The sequence below is a fragment of the Panulirus ornatus genome, chromosome 20 (genome assembly GCF_036320965.1).
Source record: "Panulirus ornatus isolate Po-2019 chromosome 20, ASM3632096v1, whole genome shotgun sequence".
Lineage (NCBI taxonomy): Eukaryota > Metazoa > Arthropoda > Malacostraca > Decapoda > Palinuridae > Panulirus > Panulirus ornatus.
Genome location: NC_092243.1, coordinates 2,928,086 through 2,955,043, shown reverse-complemented (window position 1 = coordinate 2,955,043; position 26,958 = coordinate 2,928,086). Strand labels below are relative to the sequence as shown.

Sequence of the window (26,958 nt, the reverse complement as noted above, 5' to 3'; positions counted from 1 at the left end):
CACATACACAGTATCACTTCCTGATGTGATTAGCATGTGATCAGAGTCATAACTGTAGTAGATGCAACCTGGGCATGAAGTGTTTTGAGTTATATTAAAATGGTGTCTGTAATTTTTAGGGAGAGGTGGAGGCAGAGCATATACAAAAAAGTGTAATTAATATGTCTGAGGAGTGTGGCTTAAGATGGATGTATATCTTTTTTAATGGTGTTCGAGATTGAGTTGGGAGGGCAACGGTGTAGTGCTTGTTGGGTCATTTTGGTGTGTACTGCAAGTTTATTCAGTGCTGTGTTTGTTTAGGGTGGGAGATCTGTTTGGATACAGTCAGTTTGTGTACTGCTGTCAATACTTACGCTATTCTGAGGTAGATGTTTATCTGGGTTATCATGAACATAAGCTTCAAAGAAGACACTAGCAGCAGTAGTAGCTCCTTTCCTGTCTATCAGATTGGCATCCACCCACTGACGTGCTAAGGCCATCATTTCCTTGCAACTTGTTTGAGGAGGATGTTTGCTACGCCTCGGCTTTCGACGTTTTCTTGTTACAGGTTCAAGAGGGGGTGTGGGTACAGTGCCACTTTCCTTTTGTTTTTCATTTGAAGGTAATGGTTGAGAAGGTGGCTTTTCCAAAAGGAGATGGTCTAGTTGTAGACAGCTCTCTTCTTCAAACTCAATTTCATCTTTTATTTCATCTTTCATAAGTAATGCAGAATCATCTGAAAGATAAGATGCAATGTTACTAAATTTCTTCATTTTAGAGTGATTGACATTGCACACGCTTCAATCAAAGGCTGTCTTGGGGAAAGGACAAAAGTAAGAGAAAAAGAATAAGGAAATTAATCAGTGCTCCAAAGCTGTTTGTAGGCCTGACTCTTAAAGGTAATGTTTTGGGTGATGGGGAAGACAAAAACTGTCAGTCATCTGAAATGGGATATTTTGAGATATGAAGTGGTTCATCTATTTGCTTCTGAGGAGGGATCTCAAGCAATACGTATATCTAGGGGTATACTTTTCAGCTATGAATTAGAATTTCTATATTCAATGGCCTTTTCTATCTTAAAGGGATGGCATCACAAGTGCACGGAAACCAGGGGCCAGCCACACATCTCCACAACTCTTAGACGAATCCATGACCTATACTGACCACTTCATAAGCCCTAGTTCAGGCCTTTGATAACACATCACACCAACTGATCTAAATCATATCATCCAATACATGCCTCTTGCCCTCATGAATGTTCTGCTCCTGATACCCCAAAGCCTCCTTCACCCCATCCATCGAACTCCATGGTCTCCCACTACCCCTTACTTTTAGCACATCTAACAAAGATTTCCTTAGTCAGTCTTTGCTCACTCTCCAAATATGCCCAAACTTTTTTAGCACACTAGTTGGGCCTCTTTCTCAGATTTCTTGAGCTATGACACCACACCTCAATGTTATTCCATATACAATAAACATATCTCACTCTACCTAATGTCACGAAGCATTTCATTTTCAATACATCCACCCTCTTCTTTCTTTTGCATTCAAAGCCCAAAACTCACACAGTCAGGATTACTGTGCTCACAGATATACCTAATAATTTTCATAGAGGCAAAATCTTCTACCTGTCCCTTAATATATCCAGGACGTTAATCCCCTCTTCCACCCAATGATCCCCATCAACTTGGTGGTTCCTTTTGCTGCCACATCCCTACTCAGGTACCTGAAACATTCCATTTTCTTCAGATCCTGTTTTTGTTGACTTTTGGAAAAAAAGAGAAAATAGGTAGAGAAAAGGAGCAAGCTTGGAAAAGAGACTGGGTGAAAAGTGGGAGTGGGAGGTATTTTGGGAAGAGGTGCTAAAATGTCAAGATGCAGTATGGGTTAAGCAGAAGGTGGGATGTGGACAAAAGAGAAGGGTAGTTAGTCATGGGATGAGGGGGGTAAATTATTAGAGGATGGGAAAAGAGGATGTATCGAAGGATAGTATCTCCAAAAAAGGAGTTTGAGTGAGTGTGAGGTGCACAAAAGGAAGATATAGGAGTCAAAAAGGGGGCAAGTGAGAGATGGAATGAGGGAACATTAGTTTTTTTTAGGGGGAGTATTTGGAAGGAGGCAAATAGCATAAAAAGAACAAGAGAACAAATGAAAGCATCTGTGTGGGCAGAAAGGGAAGAGGTAGTAGGCAAATAATACGAGAAAAAAGATGGAGTATTTTGAAGGATTGTTGAATATGCTACATGACACAGTGGTTGATGTTGGGTTTTTAACATAGGTGGTAAGCAGAATGATAAAGAGTCATGGCAAATGGCTAAGTTAAAAGTGAAGATGATGTGAAAGCAGTGCATAAGAAATGTCACACCTGTTTTTATTATAAAAAAAAAATGTTCTAGCTCAAAATACTGATAAAGCTATGCAATATACTGTTCATCTTAACTGCTGACCACATGTTTATATGCTGCTCTTTTTTTGCTGTCATTTTTTTGCATCATTATGAAATATATCCCTAATATGAAGAGTACTTTTGTACTCATAAAACATTAAATTTATAACTGCACATTTTACTTTTACTGTTGCTTACTTTAACTTCATGCAAGAATCTGTAATACCTTTAGGTTGACATGATGACTGATCTTTACCTTCATATGAGATTTTTTTTTTCTTATGAGTTATAAGTAACTCATTACTGCTCTCGTCTTCATATTTTCTTTTAGGTTCAAATGTTAGCGAAGAAACCATACTCTCAGATCTATCTTTCAATCCATCTGTGGTTGAAGAAGCTGTACAGGCCCCTTCAGGAATGGACACTAAGATGGGCCCAACTTTCTGATTTCCCACCATCATTGAGGGTACAGATGATAGAGGGCCATGCTGACTGGGATTCAAAAGACTGAAACTTTTAGCATGACCAACTTTACTGCAAGTTCTTAAGGGAGTGGATGGTGGATATTGTGGGAGGACTTTTTTATGTCTTGGTTTTGGGTTTATCCTGGGTTTGAGAGCAACGTCTTGATACACATAGATCTGGGCACCTTGCTTACCACGGCGGCGCTTCCTATGCGGGAACCATGATCGCAGTACCTTACCAAACTGTAAAATAAAAAGCTGTCAGAAACTTTATATATATACTACTTCATCAACAGGTAGTACAAAGGAGTACAGAGGCAATTTACAATTCTAATAATATTTAAAATATAATAATCAAAATATAATCAAGAGCTTCATTACATAAAACTTGCGACTAACTTGTCCAATATCCATATAACTGTCCGGATTGTTCTCAATGTAGGAATTGTAGAGCTGGTATATGGGTGTACTAGCCCCTTTGCGATCCAACAAGGACTTGCTTACCCATCTATCGCAAGCTGCTCGCCAGCTAGCTTCCTTCATGTTTCTAAAAAAAAAAAAAAAAAGGAGTTAAGGTACTGTAAAAATTAACACTCTAAGACCAACTACTGAGGAGGGATGGCATATGCCATTGTTTACACTATCCTTCTAAATATTCATACAAGATTTCATAAAGAGAAATTCCTATAATTCAATGTAAATACCTTTCAAACCAATTATTGAAATATGAAGTTTCTATGAATGGGAGAAATGACAAAAAAAAGGGCAATTTGCTTCATCAAACATGTTTTAACATGACATACGTGTTAATAACATAACGCAGCACATTGGTTATTGCATGGGCACTAGCAGCATATGAAAGTTAGTTAACTCCAGTGACAAACATAATAAATAAAAGCTAAACACTTTTAAATGCGAATGTATATGGCATGAATTAAGAAGGAATACATATTGTATATATTTTAAGTATGTTAATATACTAAAAAAAAAAAGCAATTCGATAGGGATGGGAGTTAACAGAACACTATGGAGAGAAATTTCTATACTCGGGGCATCAGGGAGTGTCTGCAGCTCTGGGAACAGCCGTCAGGATCAGCAAAGCCAACACCAGCACGACAAGCCTCAGTAACCAATCAGTTTTACGTCATGATGTCTGCTTTTCCCGTGGGATGACTTAACCTTCCACATAACGTTACGGCACATAATTCGAAACTTAAAAGGTCATCCTTGAAAGGTGATCGGACTCTGGTGCCGAGACGTTGAACGGAAGGGTTAATCCTCGGGAACACTATAGAGTATGACGTAAAACAGGTTGATGACGGGCGTGTCATGGTGGCATAGGTAAGGTTCTGACAGGGGAGGATATCCCCGATGCGTTGCTTTCTTTTTTTTCTTTTTTTACCTAATGGTGACAAAACGCACGGAACTACATGCGCTACGCCAGTTCTTTTTTAATCGTAACATTTATAGTGCATATATATATATATATATATATATATATATATATATATATATATATATATATATATATATATATATTCTGAAATACATTTTTCAGTGATAAAAATTATCAAACTCGAATGCAGATAATTTCTAGAATATACATCCAAGTGTAAACGGAGACATCTCTTGTGTAATTTGTAATTAGCCAGAAAACTAATCCATACGCAGTTCATACGAGTGTCATACAAACATTCTAAGAAGCACTGAAAATGCAAATCACTATAACAAATTGACATGAAGTAGAGGAAATGACCTAGATAAAACGAGTGCATGCCTTTCATCATTGTTGATGCTTTGCGAACTGTGGCTTAAAAGGACAATGTCAACTTAGTTGTTTTCACGCGAAGTCCTTATTCTTCTAAAGATCTCAGAACATATTAAAGATACAAAATTTGGAATCGATTCGTGTGTGGCTTGGCTAATGAGATATTAGTGGTGTATAAAGTTGCTTGTTTACAACGGCTAAGGTAAGTTTAAGACAAAATCTGTGTGTCTGTATCTAAAAGTGATCATTTAAAGGTATTTCTAAGGTAGTTTTCATTTCTCAGTTTCTGGTCTTAATTGGTTCTCAAGTGATACCATCAAAAGGTGGCCTGAGGGAACAGAGTTCCTGAAAGCTTTGGAACTCTTTACCTTCTCATTCTTCCCTAATAGATATGATAGGCACATTTTCAAGGACATGTTTTTCACTTCCTCCAAAATTCGTATATTCTTTTTCTTGTCTTCTTTTTGCGTTTCAATAACAAGTCTATTTTTCAAATAAGGCCCAGCCGTGATATAGACATTTGTCCGTAACGAACCGCCATCGTAAAAGAAAGATGTTTAACTTAGTGTTTGTGGTACAGTGAAAAATATCTTACCTGGCGTAAGTAAAAGTGAAGCCAAGTTCGATGTTATCATAAAATAATAACGAAGTCTTCATTCCGTCCAGCGAAATCAAGTTTCGGCTAGGCAAGGTGAAGGTTACAAAATAATATACTAATTGCATTTTTGTGCAAGGCAAGGTTAGGTTACAGAATAATATCCTGATTCCATTGTTTGTCGTATTTATAGATGTGTGCCGTCCAAACCCCACGCAACTTAGTTCAACCTTTTCCTTTGGTTTTCAATCATCGCTGAAAGTCTAATAAATCTACATCTCCAGTAGTCTCCCTTCAAATACTGAAAGATGTAAAGATACAGAAGAAAGTGTTTATTCCTCCAATATGGCCAACTCCGGAAGTGACAACGTTCTTTGAAACTGTCCTAACTTGTTTCATCATGTTCATGCTCCAGGAAAACAAACGATAGAAATTCCACGTGACTCTCGCTTATAACACTATATGTAATAACGAGCTAGACCTAGTTATTAATTTATCGTGTGGATTCACATAAACTATATGACCCCGGTGTGGGAGCGTGATTGTGAGATGGGTATTACCCGACTTGTTTGTTCCTCACAACACTTGAGACAGGCGATTTCATTCATGAACTAGAAATGTGCGATATTCCCTACTCAACTGACACTGAAAAACATTAAAATACTTCCCTCCAAGAGACTGGGCAACGTTAAGAAGTCAGTTACGGATTTTTACGTGTCGATATTTCCTTAACATTGTATGTAGATGAATTTTAGAGGAGCACTGAAGCTGAGCAAGTCAACCATATCTTCATAACAAAAAAATTGAATAAGATTATGGGCCGTCAACAAGAAAAAGAAAGTTTACCAACCTACGAGGAATTGTGTTTCTCCATTCCATGTCTGCATTAACATTTTCTTTCTCAGAATCCACAGCGACTGTATCTTCTTTGTTATCAATCGCCACACTAAGATATTTCCTGAGTAAGACTTTGTACTTCATGATGATCACAACACGTGGATCTACGAGTTACTAAAACGCCACAACGCTACCCTTCGCTTTATATTGTGACTGAGCCAGGGGATGGATGAGTCACACAGTTGCATCATGGACACCAGGACGGCACACCCACACGAGCCCACCAGCTCAACTCAACGTTTAGTTTAGGCACGGTGGTATGATAAGGAGCACGTTTTGAGTCTCGCTCTGCAAACTTCGCCTGATATTAGTAGGGCAGGCCATAATCGACATTGTCTTGCCAGTAAACTGTCTACACCACACCGTAACGACAGTACGACCAATCTTCATAAACTACCAGAGCAACATGGGGAGCGGAACATAACCCGTGATAACATTGAATACAAACGTCATCACCATGGAATGACTTTAATCGTGACCACAAGTCTACAGAAAAGTGAACACTGATATGGAGACAAAAGTGTGAGGGTGCCTCGAGCATGAACACCATTATTGTTCATTTTAGTGTTACAAATCGCTCATTCTAAAGTGAATTGATAATTTGCTATGCCTTACGGTTAGAGCTGTTCCAAAGTGAGAGCCGCCAGGGTGCTGACATCAACGTGGTAGAGTCACCAAAGGGCAAGTGTCACGAATGTCGAATGGTACCAACCAGGAAGATGACATTACAGTGGTGGAAATATTATTCATCCAGCGTCGTGGTTCGAGATTACTCCGCTCATGCGCATTTTTTTTTTTTTTTTTGATAGCTTACATGATGTGGATAGTTCTATGATGGAATCAATGCGATCCCGGAATCGTGTTTAATATATGTATATCCCAGGGGAAAGGGTTGAAAGAATACTTCCCACGTATTCCCTGCATGTCGTAAAAGGCGACTAATTGGGGGTGGGGGGGTGTCTGGAAATCCTTCCCTCCAGTTTTTACTTTTCTAAAAGAAGGAACAGATAAGGCGTCCAAGTGAGGATTTTCCCGTCTTAGACTCGGTCCTCTGTTCTTAACGCTACCTCGCTAATGCGGGAAATGGCGATATATATATATATATATATATATATATATATATATATATATATATATATATATATATATATATATATATATATATCGTCTACGTGAGATATTCATTTATTAGTAAGTTCGGAGGGTAAGATAAGCATGTTACTTGGCTGTGAGTCAACTGCTCTGTCCAGGCTTCGAACCGGATCCGCATGATTCGTAATAAGCGACGCAAACCACAAGGAGGCTCGTAAGTGTTCGGTTTGCTGATACGTTTGGTTTCAAGTCAGTTTTCATAGATACAAAACGGATGCTACTATTTAGTATAGTATTTCGTAAAGAAAGACTGATATAGAACGGCTTTAGGCTAAATAGCTCAAATGGAATAGCACGGTGTTAACAAGTCTGTCACAAAGATGGCTGTTTGAAATTAGTCATATTCTATCTTACCGTTCTCTGGGCCGGGATAAAAATTTGTCGCTCGCCGCTGACGTCATATATCCACAATGACTCTTATTATAGTCATATTTGACTAGCGCAATTTTGCATGGACCACAAAAGCCCGTCATGCTTTACAATCTTGAAGTGAGTAGCTGCTTAATCGATCAGAGGGTAATTGATCGTTTCCACCTCTCCAGGACAGAACTAATCTGGTATAGTCAAGTAAAAAGAAAAAAAAAAAAATGGCTCTGTTCTCATCTGGTACTGTTCATTAACTACTAAACGTTTACATTTTTCATCTGAATACACTTACACTTATATTCTTTTCATCCAATTTTAGTTACTTTATACATACATTAGTCAATTCCTATGAGTCCACGGGGAAAATGAAACACGAAAAGTTCCCAAGTGCACTTTCGTGTAATTATCACATCATCGGGGAGACACAAGAGAGAAATATAAGTCAGTTGATGTACATCGAAGAGACGAAGTTAAGAAGCCATTTTGTAAACATGTTTACCAAATGGCGTCCTAGCTTCGTCTCTTCGATGTATATTAAATGACTGTTATATTTATCTCTTGTGTCTCCCCTGATGATGTGATTATTACACGAAAGTGCACTTGGGAACTTTTCGTGTTTCATTTTCCCCGTGGACTCAGGAATATCTTGATCACGGGCAAAATTGTGATCCTTTCCAACATTAGTCAATGTACACTTACACTAACATTGACAATATTTCTCGCCAAATAACTAACTATACATTATCTTACAAATTATATGGGTGGAGCAAACATTGTGTTCTCCAAATATCGCTATAACTTTTCCTTTGTTTAATATTCAAATGATTATTAATATAGCTTTATCTTATCCTTTGTTTAACATCCAAAAAAATCTGTTGTCACTTCGTCAATTGTATCATTCCTATACGTACACACACACACACACACACACACACACACAACAACAACCTAGATACATAATGTTCTAATGTGTGCCTATCCATCCTCGACCCAACACATTCTACACCTTTCTTGTTTGATAGAAAGTCTCGTAATGCCATTTGTTTCTATATCCTAATCTCCGTCTCATTTGGATATATCATTCCCAGTATATGGGCAATATCATTCCAAGTCCATCTCATTTACCATGAATATTATCATTATTACTATTACAGTGTCAAGGTATTGCTGTCAAATCAAATTTTTTTCATACGAAACCTTCCCAATACTTTTCTCTCGCCTCCCTTTTGGCCACCCTGCACATCTTTGCAATTTCATCTTCCTCAGACTTCCCTGATCCTTATCCACTCCTCGTGTGCCCTCTTCAGGGTGGCGTTCGTTTCTTTAACTTGTACGTCTTTAGTATAAGTTCTCATTCCTCACTGTGGTGCCCCTGTGCTCCAAAATAATCCTGGTGACAGATACCCTTAAGTGATGTGCTAAAGCGTCATGTGGTTGACATTCATTCTGTGCACTATCCCTTCACCAGGTTTATGAAGTCGTCATGTTTACCTTTATTCAGCACGAGTCTTGTTCTGCTGCTGTAACCAAAACACACTTTCTCCAGTGGAAGTTTAGTACACAGTGCAAGATCATCACTTACTTATTCTGGGACTTCTTTACAGTGGCCTTCCATACCTTGTGTATTCAGCAAACAAATAGTCATTCATCCCTCCCCTTACACGAGTAGGCGAATTATTCCCGAGCAGTCTTGCATCATGATATTCTCAAAGGAAAAGATGCCAAGTTACACCGTTCCAATTCCTACCACCTGTATATAACGATAGAAAGCGTACTTTGTATTCGTGTATCTGGCTCAAGCGAGGAAACTTCAGGTTGGGATACAGACATCCACGTGAATAATACGGGTGAGATACTCCGTGCCGCTTGCTAACGGTCCCTGACCCGTTCCAAACCGTACCGTTCAACGTTTCTTTGATACCTGCAGACAACAGTATACACAGACCAGACGTTTCATCACACTAGACTACATGTGCCCCGACCTCACGTGATGCAACACGTAATGCCGCTGGGAACTGAGCCATCTCATGTTGCAGCTTGCAACGCTATGCCTCCGTAGTGCAGAGGACAGCGCCCGGTCCGACCCAGCCTTGGGGTGGACCTCATTCCGTGACCGGAATCTCCGACGTGAAAAAAGAATAAAGGGACTACGGACACGTTCAGTACGTTGGCGCGGTTCTGGAAGGTTGTGAAGACGCTTCCATAACTTTGGCTGGATTCTGGTCTTGCTAACGGCGAGTTCACTTCGTGTGTACTGTGGACTCGGACTATACATTTATATCGCCTAGATGGCCATGCTCGCTCTTAGCAAAGATGTCTGTGATTAATATCTAATTTCCTCATCATCTTGCATCAGTGTAAGTGATGCACCGTCCTTTTATTTAGAAACCAATTTACCTCCTGAGTGCGACGGTATGAAACTTCGAATACGTATATACGTTACTTGAGCACGGTAAGATTTGTGAAGCACGACAATACGACAGTTGAACGCAGTGATACCAAGCTTGCGTACGACGGTACGGCCCTTAAGGACAACTGTACAAACCTTGAAAACAACGGTACTATCCTTAAGCACGACGAAACGACCTTAGAGAACAACGATAGGATGTTTGTACAGATCAGTACTATCCTTGAAAGCAGCGATACGATCCTTGACCACGACGATACGAGCCTTGAAAACATTACGACCCTTGAAAAAAAAAAAGGACTATCCTTGACCAGGACAGCGAAATCCATGAGCACGACGATTCCACCCAAGGGTGTGATGGCCGGCCTTTATTTAAAGAAAAGGATCAGGTTAATACTCGCAAGTGCATGTCTCAGGTGGGAAGTGCACGTGACTCTTACCCGTCCCAACACGTCAAAACATGATTAGTATACGTCCTATCGGTGAAGAAGTCGCGATTTGAACACGTCCCAGCTTGGTGACATTAGGCATGGAGTCAGGAGAGTTGTCTGTATGTGGCCACCTGCAATATGAGAAAATGCACGCACTTCATCAACGTTTGTCTTTCCGGTAATGGAAGCTAAGCTAAAATTTATATATATATATATATATATATATATATATATATATATATATATATATATATATATATATGAAACTAGAGAATGAGTGTGAGCGGATGTGGTCTTTCGTCTGTTTCCTGGCACGCTAACGCAGGGGGTGACGATGCTGTTTCCTCTTGGGTGGGGTGGCGCCTTGAATGGATGGAGGCGAACAAGTATGAATATGTTCATGTGTTTAAGTATATATTTATATAGTTAGGATAGAATGAATCCCATAATGGCATGATGTTAGTGCCCATATAACCAGGATTCAAACGAAGTGCGATCGAGCCTGGGCAACCCGTGAATGCGTCACGATCAAAGACGCTTACCGCTACACCACGGGAGTCCATTATTACCCTTTATTTCTGCTTTTGTTGACAAAACTGTGAACCAAAGGTCAGCATGTACATCCCACATGACCATTATCAAGTGGGGAACCTCTTCATATGGACACAATATGGACATACGTCATTAAGGAGCGGTCTAGGATATTATGCAGACTTTATATATCCTATGATTCAACAACCAGAGCTGACACATCATATCCAACGCACGAAAACATAAGCTAAGTTCAACGTCAGGACACCAGAGCAACAGACAGGTTTCAATCTGCACGAATGACGTCAACAGTTTTTGCTAGAACCATCTCATCGAGTCTAGCGATGACGCAGCATCATGGTCACATGACATTCGACGCTCCCATTCTTCTTTAAAATGCTGGTACTGAATGATCCGCGACTAATATAGTTCTTGTTTCATGTAGAGGTAGACCATAAATGACATAAATTTACCAGTGAAACACAAGAAATGAACTTGGAAAGCATTTACTTCGTTGTTACGTCATGATAGCTGCGATGACGTCACAGGATGTTGACAGGAGAGAGGATCGGCCAATAGGTATCGCTACATGGCAACATCAAGGTGCAACTTATACTCAGTGAAAACTTAGAGTAAGGTTACAAACATTAAAAACGTGTACAAGTATTAAAATGAATTCAAGTGAAATGTGTAGTGACTATTTCTTTTCATGTTCCCCTGTCAGTCTCCAGAAGCAAAAGATGCAATGCACATTTGACTAAACTTTGCAAAGAGAAGGTATATAAAGTATACTAGGTGCAAATCATGCTGAAGTGCTAAGAAACTAATTGTAAACATGACTCCGACTCCGCCTACACCAACCGACACGTCACGAATGCTGGGTGCCAAACGTACGAAGTCCCGTGCTAGGCAGGCCAACATATCTGCTCTGATGGTAATGGTAACTATGTATATTTGAAAAATATTAAATGGCACAATCTTATAAATAACAGAGGCTCTTTCACTGCATAGCTCCTGTAGAATCTAGAATTTTTTTAAAATGAGCCGGTAATATATCCAAACCACCATCGAAGGATAAAACAGGTCGAAATTATGTAAGATTTATAAGTACCTAACAAACATTATACATAAAGTCGTACAAAAGCATATCCTTGTTTGTCTTGGGGTACTTGTAATATCGCCATTAACCTGCCAGGTATGACGTTACCAGAGTTCTCTCTCTGAAAATGACCGATTCCCGAGACTGGCCTTGAAAATAATCTCAAGATAAACCATAAAATACAGATTCTCAAATTCCACATAACTGGCAACCATATGGACCTTACGGTAGGGGAGAACGAACTTTACCTGCGTGTTCCTTGGGTTTCGTAGAAGGCGACTAAAAGGGACAAAAAGCGTGGGGAACTGGAAACCCCTTACTCCTTGTATTTCATATAACAAGAGGAGGAACAGTTGGAGGAGCTAAGCAGGTAGTACTCATCCTCCTCTCACGCTCAGGGATGGGGTGTCTAGATGTGTGTGTCTGTAACCGAGATGAGAGGAGAGATAGGTTGTAAGTATTTGGAAAAAAACCTGAATGATCTGGCTCTGAGTGACAGTGCCCAAGGATAAGAGGGAAGAATGGTTTGCAGATGTCTGTAAAGTCAGGGGTTGGTGAGAAGACAAAGAGTTTAGGAAGGAGTGGCACTATTCCAGAATAGGAGTTGTGGGAGTATGATATAGTATAAGGAAGTAAATTCTAGATTGATGAGGGTAAAAATGAAAGTGGATGGCTAGAGATGGGAGATTATTATTGCATATACACCTGGCCATGAGAAGAGAGAGAATGAGATGCATGTGTTTTGGGAACAGCTGTGGTATTAGTGATTGATTTTAATGCGAAGATGTGTAATGTGGCATGGCAGACGAGGGTATAATTCCGGAGGGGGGGATGGGGGTATTCAGTGCTATGAATTTAAATGCTGAACAGCTTGTGGAATTGTGCTAAAAAGGACTGGTGATTTGTTGACATCTTTGATTGTCCGTAGTTCAGACCAGAAAAAATGTTGACTATTACTCATGCTTTCCATGGAATCTTCAACGCACAGTAAGTCCCTCCACTGATCCTGCAACTTATCCAGGTCTTCCTCTTTCACGAGCGTAAGGAAATGTAGTGCCAGTTTTACTATGGACTCGTTCCTCAGAGGGGAAAGAGCATCTCTGGGTTCCATGATTCGCAGCGTGGACAGTACACTTGTTGTTAGATGTAGACATCTTTTTCATCTGTGAACACAATTCCATCACGAACGCTCGGCAGTCGAGGCGAAATGTTTCCTCATCACCCAGAGGTTACCAACAGAAAGGTCACCGACTTTCTTGTCCTCACCAGCATCATCAGGGTCAATGGCTGCTAGTCCTTTTGAGAGCATTACTTCATCACGCAAAAACATACCCAAAATCCTTCTCTATTCAGCCGATATGGTCGAGAAGAGCGTTGGAAGTCTAAAATGTTGTGATTGGAAATCTAGATTCAGCTTGTCCACTTTAGATAGGACGTAGTTCAGGAATAGCAGCATATGCTTGGTTCCCGGAGTGGTCATAGTTTGAGTGTCTGGCCGCTCCATCCACTCTGACTTGGCTTCTTCCTGGAAAAAAAGAAAGAAAGAAATAGCTGCAGTGCATCCCGCTGCTCCAATACTCTGGATATGACCGACCCTCTTTACAGTGAGGGTGTCTGTGATAGTTTCAACATCTTGTGTTTGGAAGCCAGAACTGTCCTGAATCATATCAAACTGATGAGGTTTACTGAAACGTGCAAAGTCTTTTAAAACAGGTCAAGCCAAGATGGTAGGTGGTTACTGGCTTGGCTCGAGCATATTGCAAACGAATGACAGACACACATCCAAGAAAAACCTTTAAATATTCTTGAGGTGCGCCTGAAATCCTTTTTTGTTAGCCTCTAGCAAATTCGAACAGGTATCACGAGCAAGCCCCATTATATTTTCAAGTGGGATTTCCTTACTATTCAGCAACTCTCACCGTATGATACCGTCCAGATCCACTTCCCTCCTCTACTTCAACTTCATCTAACAGTGCATCTGTAACCTTACACTTCCTTTCATCATCATACCGTACCATCACCTCAAGTACCTGTGGCACAGATCTATCAGTACATTCATCTGTGAACAATACAGACAAAAAACATTTTTTTGTGAAACTTTTAGCTACTGACTGTTTCCTTTCCTAAGCAATGCCACCATCTTGCAACAAATATAATGCCTTGGTTCTTTTCATTTTTGAATTACGTGCCATTTCACTATCAGGTTTTTTTTTTATGGTTTTCACTGAATGATCCACTGGACTGAAAGGTACGCTGTGTTCAGCCACATATCCTCAAAAAAAAAAAAAAAAGCCTTTGCTACTATATCCTGAGCATATCGTTCGGGGTTCTTCTTGGAAGAATGCTTAATGCTGGCATCACTTTTCTTGATGAGGCATACATGTTCGTGACCTCTTTCACTCAGTCCTTCAACTTTGGGTCACTCATCCATTTCGGGTTATATGCCTGTCGCTACCACACGTTGCTTTTTTATCCTGTTGGACTATCACTCCCCCGGGGTCCAGGATTCCCAGATGCACTCATTGTTCTTGTGATATAGCAGTCTTACTAATCCTAAACCGACCCCGCAAGAGGTCTCACGCGTAACTGAAGACATGACCGGAAAGGGGACGTGTAAACATTTCAAACACACAAGTCCCGGGCGCGATCGTGTACCCTAAGGCCGATTTGATGATGCTTCTTGAATCTCGCAGTTTCTGACTATCTTAAGCTCAAATTAGTGTCACATAGAAATTCAGCATATGTCCTTGTTCCAACAATTGTCCTACCAGAAAGCGATAGTCAGCCTGTAGCCCAAAGCTAAGAAAACTGCATATTAACGGGGTAGGGGAAGGGACAACCGTGCCGTCCGGCCGTGTCATGGATGCGATCATGAACATGAAAGTAAGTCACAAACGTGTTCATACACTGCTGCATGCAAGGATACTATAATGTAGAAACCAAACCAACAAAGTAACAGCCACCCTCCCCTCACCCCTCTTTTTTTTTTTTTTACATTAAATACAACGTTTATCAATTGTAAAATGCTTCGTAAATGCTAAGATCCCATGATTGCATCCATAATGCCACGATCTTGGAAAAAATGCCAAGGAGTGGTAACACTGGTCACGATACTGACTATTCTTATGTTTGTGGAACCATAACGTATATCAGGCGATCCAAGGGAAAATGAACGTGATAACAATAAACTCATGCATATAGATTACATCAGCTACCACAAAAGTTGGAAGATGGTCGACTTCTGCTCGTATACATAAACTAGTTAGGTGAACCCATTGAGCACATTCATACAAAAAAACTACGACATAAAAGCATATAATGAATACAACAGAGTTCAGGACGGGTTTCATCGATTGATTTCTAGCAAAGCAAGACGAGGAAAAATTCTCCCGAGGAAATGTTATCCCCCCCCCTGCCTGACTGCCAAACGTATAACGTTTTCAGAGTTCAACAACCTTTTTTTTCTTTTTTTTCTATTTCAACATGGGGCGAAGCTTTGCCTGACATTTTAAAGAAAGAAGAGCCAGTATTTCCACCCTGACTAACTCGCAGGTACTGGATGTCAGAAGAAGTGGATTTTGGAAGGATGTACATCCGTTTTGAAACATTCTCCATAGGTTAGTTTCACGGCGTAGGTTCCACATTCAACATGTATCAGTATGGTAATCACAGACCCACACTCGACCGTCTAATGTTGTGACTGCCAGACTACACCAAGGGTGTTGGTACGTGCGGCAAGTCATGATCCGGAACATTCAAAATGCCGGCTCATCTTTCCGTCCGCTGGACACAATGGCTTTAACGATTTTTTTTTTTTAAAGATTATCCTAAAATCAGTGCTTTCAGGGACACTTGATTAAGGACAGCAATATCCTAACATATTATGACACTATTTGGACAGTCTGTCATGTCCTGAGCTATGCAGTTTTCCTCATGCAATGCATCGGTCGTATGCCCACCTGTCATACCTGAAAAACAAGGGTTGATGTCTGACCTACTAGTAGCAGTAACTGAAATACAAGGGAGAGCTCGCCTGAGTACGATGACATGTACTCCTATCGGTTAGGTTCAAGGCCAGACCATTGCACCCTCTGGATATACCGTAGTTCTCAAAAGATCGTTCATTAGCGCTCAAGTTCATTATCCGCAGTAAAATAATTTTCGAGACGCATCTTTCTTTACTGACATCTTCACAAAAATCACATCAAACTATCGCAACTTTAATTCGGCAAATTTCTTTTAACGTAGGGTCTAGGTTTTATGTTGTCTTTGACCTTACCTGAACAAATAAAAACTCCACATTAATATACGCACGCCCATTTCATTGTAAGAATATAGTGATATTTTTCATCATGTCACTAAAGACATGCTCCTACGGGGTAGTTTGTCAGGCCCTCATGAACCTAGCTTGACGCCTCTACATTGTAGCTTGACGCACCCTCTGCTGTGTAGTTGGACTCCTCCTCCAGTGTAGGTTGACGATGTCTTATTGACTTTTCTCCTGATAATACTATCAAGCATAAATTACTTACGAAGATCTCTCCCATTTACTTTTAACGCATCAGTCGTTCCGTTTTAAAAATAACCTTCAAAACCAGTTTTGAATCATACAGTCACTAGAAACAAATAAGTTAATTTGCGACAAATGAGCTGGTTTGGCACTGTCTGCGATAGCATCGGTGGAGCAATCAACATACGTCAAACAAACAAAAAAAATAAACTGCTTAATGGTCTTTACTTAAATCATCTTGTTTAACTTTAGTGCACTGGGCAAGTAGGATGAGGAATTGAATTGACTGGGTGTATGCGTACCTAATCTTCCCCTTACGTATAGGAAGAAAGTAAACGTAACTAATAGCGACAAGCGAAGCGCTTCCTGTGCGAGGCTGAGACTTGTTATCAGAGTAAACCAACCTTGTCTAGACACTGTGTGAGGGACCTACCCCGGAGACGGCATGAAGGTTATTGCGATAAAGACAATAAACCGATAGGCAGTTCCAGCATCTTGAGATGCTTTTCAAGTGCCAGATCTATCAAAAGTACTTGTCAAGAGAGTTTCTAAATTCCTTAATATACCTCCTCCAGGACGAATGGCAAACATTATGTATCTAGTTAACGTAACTGGATTATATACTTTTAGAATTATTTATACAAGAGTATAAGTATAAAGTATAAAGTTATGGTCAACGCTGTTTCTCATTACTCGAGATAAAAAACAAGAAACGTCATCGCTTTTGTCATGTACACTGATGACTGAGTATGTCTGGGAAGGATGACCATAAATTCTCATCGTCGATAATTTAATATTACTCGTGTTCTGCATTACCTTACTTTCTCAAAATCAGGACGGTCGAAAGAGAAAAGGAACTACTGAACGAGATAACAGGTCACAGAGTATGATATCGCTGGCAAAGTATAGCATGGCCTATAAACGTAGAAAATGTTAAGATAAGTAGATATGTAGAGGATTGGCCTTTGCGACGTGATTAAGACAAGCAGCTATAAAGAATATATATATATATATATATATATATATATATATATATATATATATATATATATATTTATTTATTTATTTATTTTATTTTGCTTTGTCGCTGTCTTCCTATGAGTCCACGGGGAAAAGACACATGATAAGTTCCCAAGTGCACTTTCGTGTAATAACCACATCATCAGGGGATACAAAAGAGAGAAATATAAGTCAGTTGATATACACCGAAGAGACGAAGTTAGGACGTGGTGTTTCTCGTGGTACTGGAGTTAAGAGTTAATAACTGAGGTGGCATTGCTCCAGTCAATACAATGATCATAGTTCTTAACGTGATGAAACAAGGCATATGATTCTTGTCCCGTTCTTATACTATATTTATGTTGCTTAAGTCTAACAGAAAGATCCTTAACAGTCTGCCCAACATAAAACATCAATTTCTACATGGCACTTTATAGATGCACCCAGGAGAATTCTCCAGTGAGATCCTGATTAAGATATTCTTTATAGTATTATTGTTGATGAAGGCAACATTTACATTAAAGGATTTAAGCAACATTGGAAGTAAAGTAATATTGTTATTAAAAGGGAGAACTAAAAGATTCTTGGTGTCAATGGGAGGTTTGGGCTCAACTCTTTAAAATTATTTCTTTGCTAACTTAAGGGATTTATCAATGAAAGATCTAGGGTACTTTAACTTAGATCCAATATATCCTCTCAAACTCATAATCAGTATACTCTGGACTGCAAATACGTAATGCCCTAAGGAACATATATTGTAATGGTGATAATTCAACTATGTCATGCTGAGATGAGTAATAATGGATATATGAGCATACATTGGTAGGTTTTCCGTATATGCTAAACTGAAACTTATTTCCTTGCCTATGGATCATGCAATCTAAAAATGGTAACATACCATTATTTTCATTTTCTACAGTAAATTTGATGGAAGGCACTAAATTGTTAAGTAAGGGGAGACATGTTTGTAAATTTTCATTTGTTGGCCAAACACAAAGAACATCATCTACATGGCTAAACCAAACTGCATTAGAAGGTATCCTTTAGCAATTTTGTTTCAAAAAATTCCATATAAAGATTACTTAGTAAAGGTGAAAGAGGGTTGCCCACAGCCATACCAAATTTTTGAGCTTAATGATCTCCATTTGAATTGAAATACAGTCTTTTATACACAATTTTATCAGTTCACTGAAAACAGACTGAAACAGGTAAATGAATATCCAAAACATCAAAAAATATTCTGTAAGGTCATCAACTGGAACTTTTGTGAAAAGTGAGGAAACATCAAAGCTAACAAGTTTGAAATCAAAATTAACATTGATATCGTTAAGCTTGTTAACTGAATCTACATTGTTTATATTAGAATTTGATATCTTACCCACTAAGGGCTAAATAAAGAAACTAACAATTTTGACAATTTACATGTGATGGATCCTACTGAACTCACTATAGGTCTTGCTGGAAAATTTTGTTTATGGGTTTAGATAAATCCATACATATATGGCAATGAAGGGGACAAAGATGATAAACTTTTGATAAGAGAACCATTACCTTTCAACAACAACTTCAGTTCTTTATTGAAATAGAAATTAACTGCTTCTAGGGGATTCTTAATGAATTTAAGATATGTTGTGTCATCATTTACAAGATCATTCATTTTAGATAAGTAATTACTTTTGTCCAAAATCACAACAGTGTTAGCCTTATCTGCTTTAGTAATATGTATATCATTGTCTTTTTTTAAGGAGTTAATAGCTCTTATAAATCTTTTAGGGCAATTAGGTGCTGCTGGTTTTGACAAATTGGCATACACTAAACCCTTACAGATATTAATTTCATCATTAGATAAATCACTGTATTTCTGTAAATTGTAGAAAGACTGTGACATATATATATATATATATATATATATATATATATATATATATATATATATATATATATATATATATATATATATATATAAAACAAAACGACATGGTAGACGGAGATAAGAGAGCAAGGATTATATTAGTTTGTGCAGAAGCTTTCAATTCATTACCTACATTTCCTCTTCAAAACTAAACTCACCGTGGGGCCTTCTAAAACCACTTGTCATCGCTGACACATTCAACCTGTTTCGAATGTTCCCCCGACATGCACGCTTCTGTCGTACAATTCATTTATCTATCACCAGTATAAGTAACCCTGTGATGGCAAGAACAGCTGTAAGCTAATACATCACAGATCTACTCGCACACCTGCGGTAAGCCATAGCATCAAGTCCCAGGCATGGCTACAACTCTAAGCGGTTCTGATGACGTCAGGAGCGGTCTTCACATAATGATTGCCAGTCCCGTTCATATTTACAAATTAATGTCTTTCCTCGTATATGTCACCTATGACGTTCTCAATATTATTAGAACACGAGGAATTACTAAGCTGTTATTGTTGAGCCAACCATTATTTTCTTAAAAGTCACACTATCATTCGAAACAACTTGTATGGCAACTACTCTTTCCCTTCACATACTGTGTATTCCGCAAGATAAATATAAACCTTTTTATTAATATACTGTCAAGAATTACCATTCAGAAAATCGAGATGTATATTCCCCCCACACTTGGACAAAACGTAGATACAAAATGTCAAACATCAACCTATATTGAAAGCATCTGAAAACTCACCTCATAGCTTGCCTTAACCTCCTGCGACGGCGGTCTAACACAGATTTTGAAGAACAGTTTTCCATTCTTGTGGTTATTGTTGATGTTACGGAAAAGTATCCATGTGTATCGTATATCCTTGATTATGGCACACGTGAAATAAGCAGTGAGTGAAAGGGAGTGACGTTTGGGCTGGCGGTGCACGGTATAAATAGTCGTGGTGAAGCATATCTAACCTACACCAACCGGCAGGAGTTGCCAGTTGTTGATAAACAGAAATCTTCCCAATCCACAGACTCTCTGTGATTTCGAATGAGTGACCAGTTTCATTGCTTTTCATCGTAATGGTAAAAACACTTACCTGAAAAGATATGTCAATAAATCTGAAACTATATGGTAATAAAAGTCACAAGACGTATGTTCGATACTTGTTAAATCGCTACCCTGCGCATAGTGTAATATGTATGTATATATGTACGTAGATATTCATCAAAAAGACAGCAGCCTCAGAAAAGCAATTATCGCTAAATTTCTCTAATGATTGGTATTTAAAGTCAAGGGTTTCAGAATAAGGCTAAGAACGCGAACGATATACTGTAAGATAAATACCGTACGTTTGGCAACTGTGCATGATCAATATGACGCAGGGTGTAGTGAGGATAGCCAACCACCGTTGGCTCCTTTCTTATGAACAGCCTTGGTTATTCTATATCGTCCATATGTGTGCATGGTTTCCTGCATCTTTACACATGTTGACTTTGTAGATGGACATCCCATATGTATGTACAGTGATATCTATCTTGCATGCATAGTTAGGCTAACGTGATATAACCTAAACATTGGCACACCATCATCATCAGTAGATGTTGTTCAGGAGGGCACTACATCACCTAGCATAAGGTTATACATACAGTGGATGCTGTTCTATGTAGAATAACAGCTTAGACTTAACTTACACCAGTTTTCACCTTTGGCAGTTAAAGAAAAAAGAATGCCATGGTTTCCCTAGTGGTTACACATCTTTACGTAATGAAAGGTTTATCGTCTTTTTTTCCTCTATTTCTACGGCGTGTATTTCTAGGTGATATTTCTACCTTTGGTGAATGTAAAGGTGGGTGGTACGGTGTTGAGGCCAGGCCACGTGGCTTACAACTGGTACGTCGTCATATGTTTTGACGTTTATAGATCCAGGGCGGGACTTATACTGTGGGGTGGTGATGCTACGTTGTAGGGGGCCCCCCTATGTTTTACATGATGCTTACTTCTGTAGTTACCCTAGTAAACCTGGGCACTGAAGATCGATGAGTTAGAGGACTTAGATGAAATTTACATGAGATTTAACGAATTATTTATAGAAATGATAAAAAAAAAAAATGATAAAGTGAAGTGTCTGGCAATAATCAGTGTTATGACCAGATTTACCAAGCATTAGATTAAAGGCTCTGCTCGAACATAAACAGTTTCACGTGAGTATTTTCATAATTCTTGATTAGGAGTACTCGAGTGAGCGGAGGCACGTGACCCTACTCTCCATCCCATTGTACATGGGAATGACCCTCCAGAATAGGGAGCCCCACCCACGTGGACACACGCAAACCACACACCAGCTAGTTGAGACCGAATAGTACAAAAATAAATCTGGCTTTGTTTCTCTCTCTCTCTCTCTCTCTCTCTCTCTCTCTCTCTCTCTCTCTCTCTCTCTCTCTCTCTCTCTCTCTCTCTCTCTCTCTCTCTAAAAAAAAAAATGCTGTAAATTCATTCTTGAACTTAGCTGTGAGGTCACAAAGGTACTGACTGACCCGTACGAAAAGCACCTCCACAATGCGGTTTTGTGTATGTTACAGCCGCAGACACGACGGGTGTGAAGAGTGTACTGAATTCTGCATTTACGACGGTGTCTTAGGAGATGGCTGGGGGAGCGCGTTCGTCATGCCTTCTTACACCTGGTGTCGAGATGGGAGCGAGAAGTCAACCTAGAACGTGTCGACATGCGGTGAGAAATCGAAAGACTGTGGGAGGAAGACAGTCGCATCGGAAAGGGAAATGAGAAATATACTGAGGTTCGAGGAGGGAGGAAATAAGCGTGTGATGCGAGATTGGGATGTAGAAGGAGACGCACCCTTATGGAATGGGGAAGTAAGAAATGGGTGAAGGACAGATGGAGGTATCGTGAGTTGCTGTAGGCATCGAGAGTCTCTGTAGGTGAGTGTGTGGTCCAGAGGAAGCATATGACTTGACATAGGGTTATCCAGCACAGGTCGCGGCCGCGACTGAGGTCAACAGGTAATTGTTTCTCTGGGTCATGAAGCCATCGAAGCTTCTCCACGACCACCAGAACTTACCTGTCTCCATGCCAAACTCGGCAGCAGCTCTCCCGCCTCAGGATGCATCTTGAAAATATTATGAAGCTTAACTAACTTATTTTGTTGGGCTTGGTACGTTGTGTAACTTTAGTTTAGTTTCCTTTGTAACCCCAGTCTTCTCGTCTTGATAAATCTTGTTTTCATCTTGGATGGGGTCGCAAGTTAACCTTGGACAAATTGAAAAGTATCGTCCTAGAAAGAAAAAAGTTGAGTACCTCTGCTCCACAGTAGAATGAGGTCATAATGAACTCGGACAGATCAGTGTATTATCTAATCATTGTGAATCTATTATCTTTTTTTTTTTTTATCCCGAGCACGACGGTACCACTCATGGATATGGTGACCTAATGTTTGATCTGACGTTGGGGAAGATGTTGGGGAAAGTGTTCGGGGAAGCGAGTGGTAAATGATGGTGAGAGGTGGTGGTGGTAGTGGTGGTGGTGGAGGTCTTGTGGACATTATGTAAGCCAAAGTTCAGTTAGGAAGTCTACATGAGGGTGAATGTGGATGAGAAATGACGGCAATTGGACAGCGAGGATAGAGCTCATGGGGGAGGCAGAGGAGGAGAACCATGGGTGATGGGGGAGGCGGCGGTGGATGATGGAGAGCCCATCGGTATGGATGGGTAAGACATGTTAGGGAGTGGTGAGTGGACGTGAAAGGTGTGGTAGGGAGAGTTGTCATGATGACTTTTAGAATCACCTTTTGATTAACCTGTTTGATGTTTACGTTGGATTTACCTGGTACGATGTGGCGTGGTCAAGATATTACCGGGAGATAGCAAAGCAAGATACGAAATTGAGCCTATCTCCGTCTCAGTGATAGGCTGAGGGCGTCTTGTACTAAACTGATAGACACGTGCCTTTTGCTTGTAGGATCATTCCATGCGCATGTGGACAATGGAGCGATGCATAACCCAGTACACACATCCAGTCCATGGATACAGACACTTGCAATACAGGATGCGGCAGTACACAAGGCAAGTTACATAGGATTTATGCTCGAGTTGATCCTGGAGATGGGCACAGAACTCTGTCACAGGAGTTGTCCTGGAGGGCCTCGGGTAAAAGGTTCTGTCTTAAGATATGGACAGAGGGACTATTATAAAGACTGGTTGAGGGTCCTTGTAATGGATACACAAATTGCACAATATCCTTGCTGTAATAGAGTAACATACGAGTCAAATTACAGATGGGCAGGATGCAAGATAGATGTAAGGCAACGTTAGGCAACGTTAGTCTGAGTACACAATGATAAAACTGTTTCTTTGCTAGCTTGGATGAGGGACATTTATGTGAAGGCAGACGGAGGCAAGCGTTGGGCGTACAGTGGCTGCAATGGCGTGGATGAAGTGTTCTTGGAAACAAGATTGATAATGTATAAGCACGAACACTGCAAGTCGTAATCTACACTGCATTATTGGTACAATTAGTTGCAATGATTGCTTTAATGATGATCCCGGTCTTACAAACCTGGATATATAGCAGTAAAACCTCCTGTATCGGTGTTGATAAGTACTTTATCAGAGCTGATAAGACCTGAAAACCGGAGGCCTTAAGTTGGCAATAAAGAGGCACTGTTGTTCTGTATTGCTGTAGATTGTTCTTATATTGTACCCTACACAAGTCGGGCGTATCTACTATGAGGTGACGTCCTGCCTGCCAGATATGTCTCCACCCCACTGTAATCCTGGTGCTTTCACTTACAGTGTCATATGCTGGTGTACAGTGTGGTGCAGTACCTTTCATGATGCTTGTTGCAAGAGTTACTCGGTCGCCAGTCACCTCCCGAGGAAATCTATTGTTCAGTGAGTCATCACGAAATGAACGCTGATTTAACAACGTGTTGGAGGCTCCAGTCACGGACGAAGCCCTCGTCAGAGCCACGTACCTACAAACGTGTCTGGTCGTGTTACCATCTGGCCGTGTTACCATCTGGTCACGACTGTTGACATCTATGTGCTCGGGAAAGCAGGGGGTTGGGATGATGTAGTGGAGTCGCAGACGTCACATCTCCTTGTCTGAAGGCCGGAAGTGGTGTGTCCGAGAAGGACGTGGTCTCGTCCTGTGTCAATGTCACATCCCCCAGACTGTAGCATCGACCTCCTCCTCCCCCCACGTGACCACACCCTGGCCGCCACACTTGGTTCTAGTGGTCTGCTGCATCAGCACCACAAGCCTCGCTGCTGATTACAGGAACCATAATATCTTGTCCACCCGGACCTGAAACACATTCCTCACACTGAGATTGCTGAAGTACGAGGATATATATATATATATATATATATATATATATATATATATATATATATATATATATATATATATATATATATAGATAGATAGATAGATAGATAGATAGATAGATAGATATACCAGCAGTGTCAGCGAAAACGAATATGATCAATACGTGCTATCTGTGTTTCCTGCAGGGTAATAACTCACCGTCTTGTAAACGTACCATAGTGCCTCATGAGTGACGACTTTGGACTGGACTTGATAAACGGATATACGTGACACAAACAACGAATATGTGTGCCATGTCGGCGCAACAATGGCCACCCTGTTCGTAAAAGCGTGATAGTGGTCGCCTCTGTCATGCCACCATGATGCTTACCGTCACCTCTGTCCGCCACGACTCGGTCTAACATGCCGTCTGCAGCGCTGTGTTGCAGGAAAATGAATCCCCCCCTGGTGAGATTCCGTCCCCCAAGATTTTGCCACGAGAGGTGCTTCTTGTGGAAGAGTTTTGCAAAGGAAAGAGTCCTCAAAACGGGGTTTACAGCACACACAGCTTGTTGTGTGACACGATTCTTTATTCGTTTTGTCTTTACTTGGGAAGGGTTTTGTTCTGCAAATCGCTCATCCGGGCTGGATTTCATTACTTGAGGGGCTTCTAATGATGGGAATCTGTCCTTAAAGCATGTGATGATAGATACACATCCGTCATGAAGTCATAATGGTTGGGAATTAGTTCTTGGTTGAGCTGGCCACGCAGATGTGTTGCCGGGAAAGGCTCGTCATGCCGGGGTTTGCTGTAGCGAGGGTGAATGTCGTTCAGGGGGTTTGTTTACCCCATGTGGTCATCCCAGGGCGGCTCCTACCCTGGAGGTTATTGTCTGTGGAAGATGTACGACACACAGACACTGACTCTGTTAGGTCGTATGTGCTGTTGAACAACACAAACAACACCATCACTACACGCACACCCACAGTCTGCCGGGGGTTATGTAAACCAGACATACCACACCAAACCACAACACGTACACTTCAGTTACAACCTGCTTCAAGCATCAGCACACGTTATGGATATATCCTGTTTCCTTACTGTACCTTTCCTTTGTCCAACCCTTTGCCCCATTCTCTCCATAACTACCTCATGTCCGGTCAAGGGTATGTGGAAGAGACTATATCTTAAGAGGAGCGCAAAGCTGATGAGACGTTGTTTGTAGTTAGCGTCTGTCTTGGAAGGCTGATTGATAGGAGCGTTTTTTTTTAGAGTGAGTTTGTACCGGAAGAAGATCGTTTGTTGGAGACGTTACGTTCTGTTCAGTATGTCATGAAGAGGTTCCGTGTTATAGGGAGTGTGCTACAGAGGGAGTTGTGTAGAACTCCAGGTGTTGCCCTTGTGTGGGCTTTTGCCAAGTTGAGAGAGGCCCTCATCCTAGAACAGATTTGGGTGTTATTTCCAGAAAGAAAAAAAAGGGATTGGATCTCTCTCTCTCTCTCTCTCTCTCTCTCTCTCTCTCTCTCTCTCTCTCTCTCTCTCTCTCTCTCTCTCTCTCTCTCTCTCTCTCTCTGTCATCAACTGTTCCGTTGTTATTGACCAAGGGTAGGTCATAGTCAGTACCATTATACTAGTTGTTTTGGGCCATTAGGCTAGCTAATTGTTCCACTAGACTAGCTAGCTGTACCATCCGACTAGATCGTTGTATCATTACATTGATTAATCGTACCATTAGACTAGCTAGTTGTTCCAGTAGACTGGCTAGTACCATTAGACTGGCTAGGTGTGCCAATATGCTTGCTAGTTCTTCCACTAGACTAGTTAGTTGTACCATTAGACAAGCTGGTTAGAACAATTAGTACCATTAGTCTAGCCACTTTTGCCACTGGACTAGCCATTTCTACCTTCAGACTACCTAGTTCTTCCATTAGCATTAGACTAGGTAACTACAGTTGCACAAACTAGTTCTCCCATTAGGCTAGCTAGTTGTAGAAATAAAATAGTTTGACTAGCAGACTAGTTAGTTGGACCATTATCTTCATAGTGATAACTTATAAATCGTGTGTGACGTATATAAAATCAATAAGCTTAGTAGGTCTGGTGTTGGGGAGGAGGTTGGTGTGGGGCGACGTCTGTCTGG

General features: G+C 40.4%; 1 protein-coding gene across 6 annotated transcripts in view; it reads right to left on the bottom strand.

Annotated features, from left to right (window-relative positions):
• LOC139755864 (uncharacterized) overlaps nt 1–26,958 on the bottom strand; it is a 44,315-nt gene that overhangs the window by 7,495 nt on the left and 9,862 nt on the right. The window contains exons 1-5 of one of the 6 annotated variants that reach the window (XM_071674506.1): nt 20,251–20,404; nt 13,408–13,600; nt 3,229–3,376; nt 2,622–3,072; nt 354–715 (exon numbers count right to left, since the gene is read on the bottom strand). In XM_071674506.1, coding sequence (XP_071530607.1) covers nt 354–715; nt 2,622–3,072; nt 3,229–3,372 — 957 coding nt within the window. In that variant the 5' untranslated portion in view covers nt 3,373–3,376; nt 13,408–13,600; nt 20,251–20,404. Of the gene's footprint in view, nt 1–353; nt 716–2,621; nt 3,073–3,228; nt 3,377–6,042; nt 6,285–6,704; nt 6,762–13,407; nt 13,601–19,654; nt 19,680–20,250; nt 20,451–26,958 lie in introns of those variants that run through there. The other 5 variants (XM_071674504.1, XM_071674508.1, XM_071674507.1 and 2 more) reach the window with 5 other exon arrangements.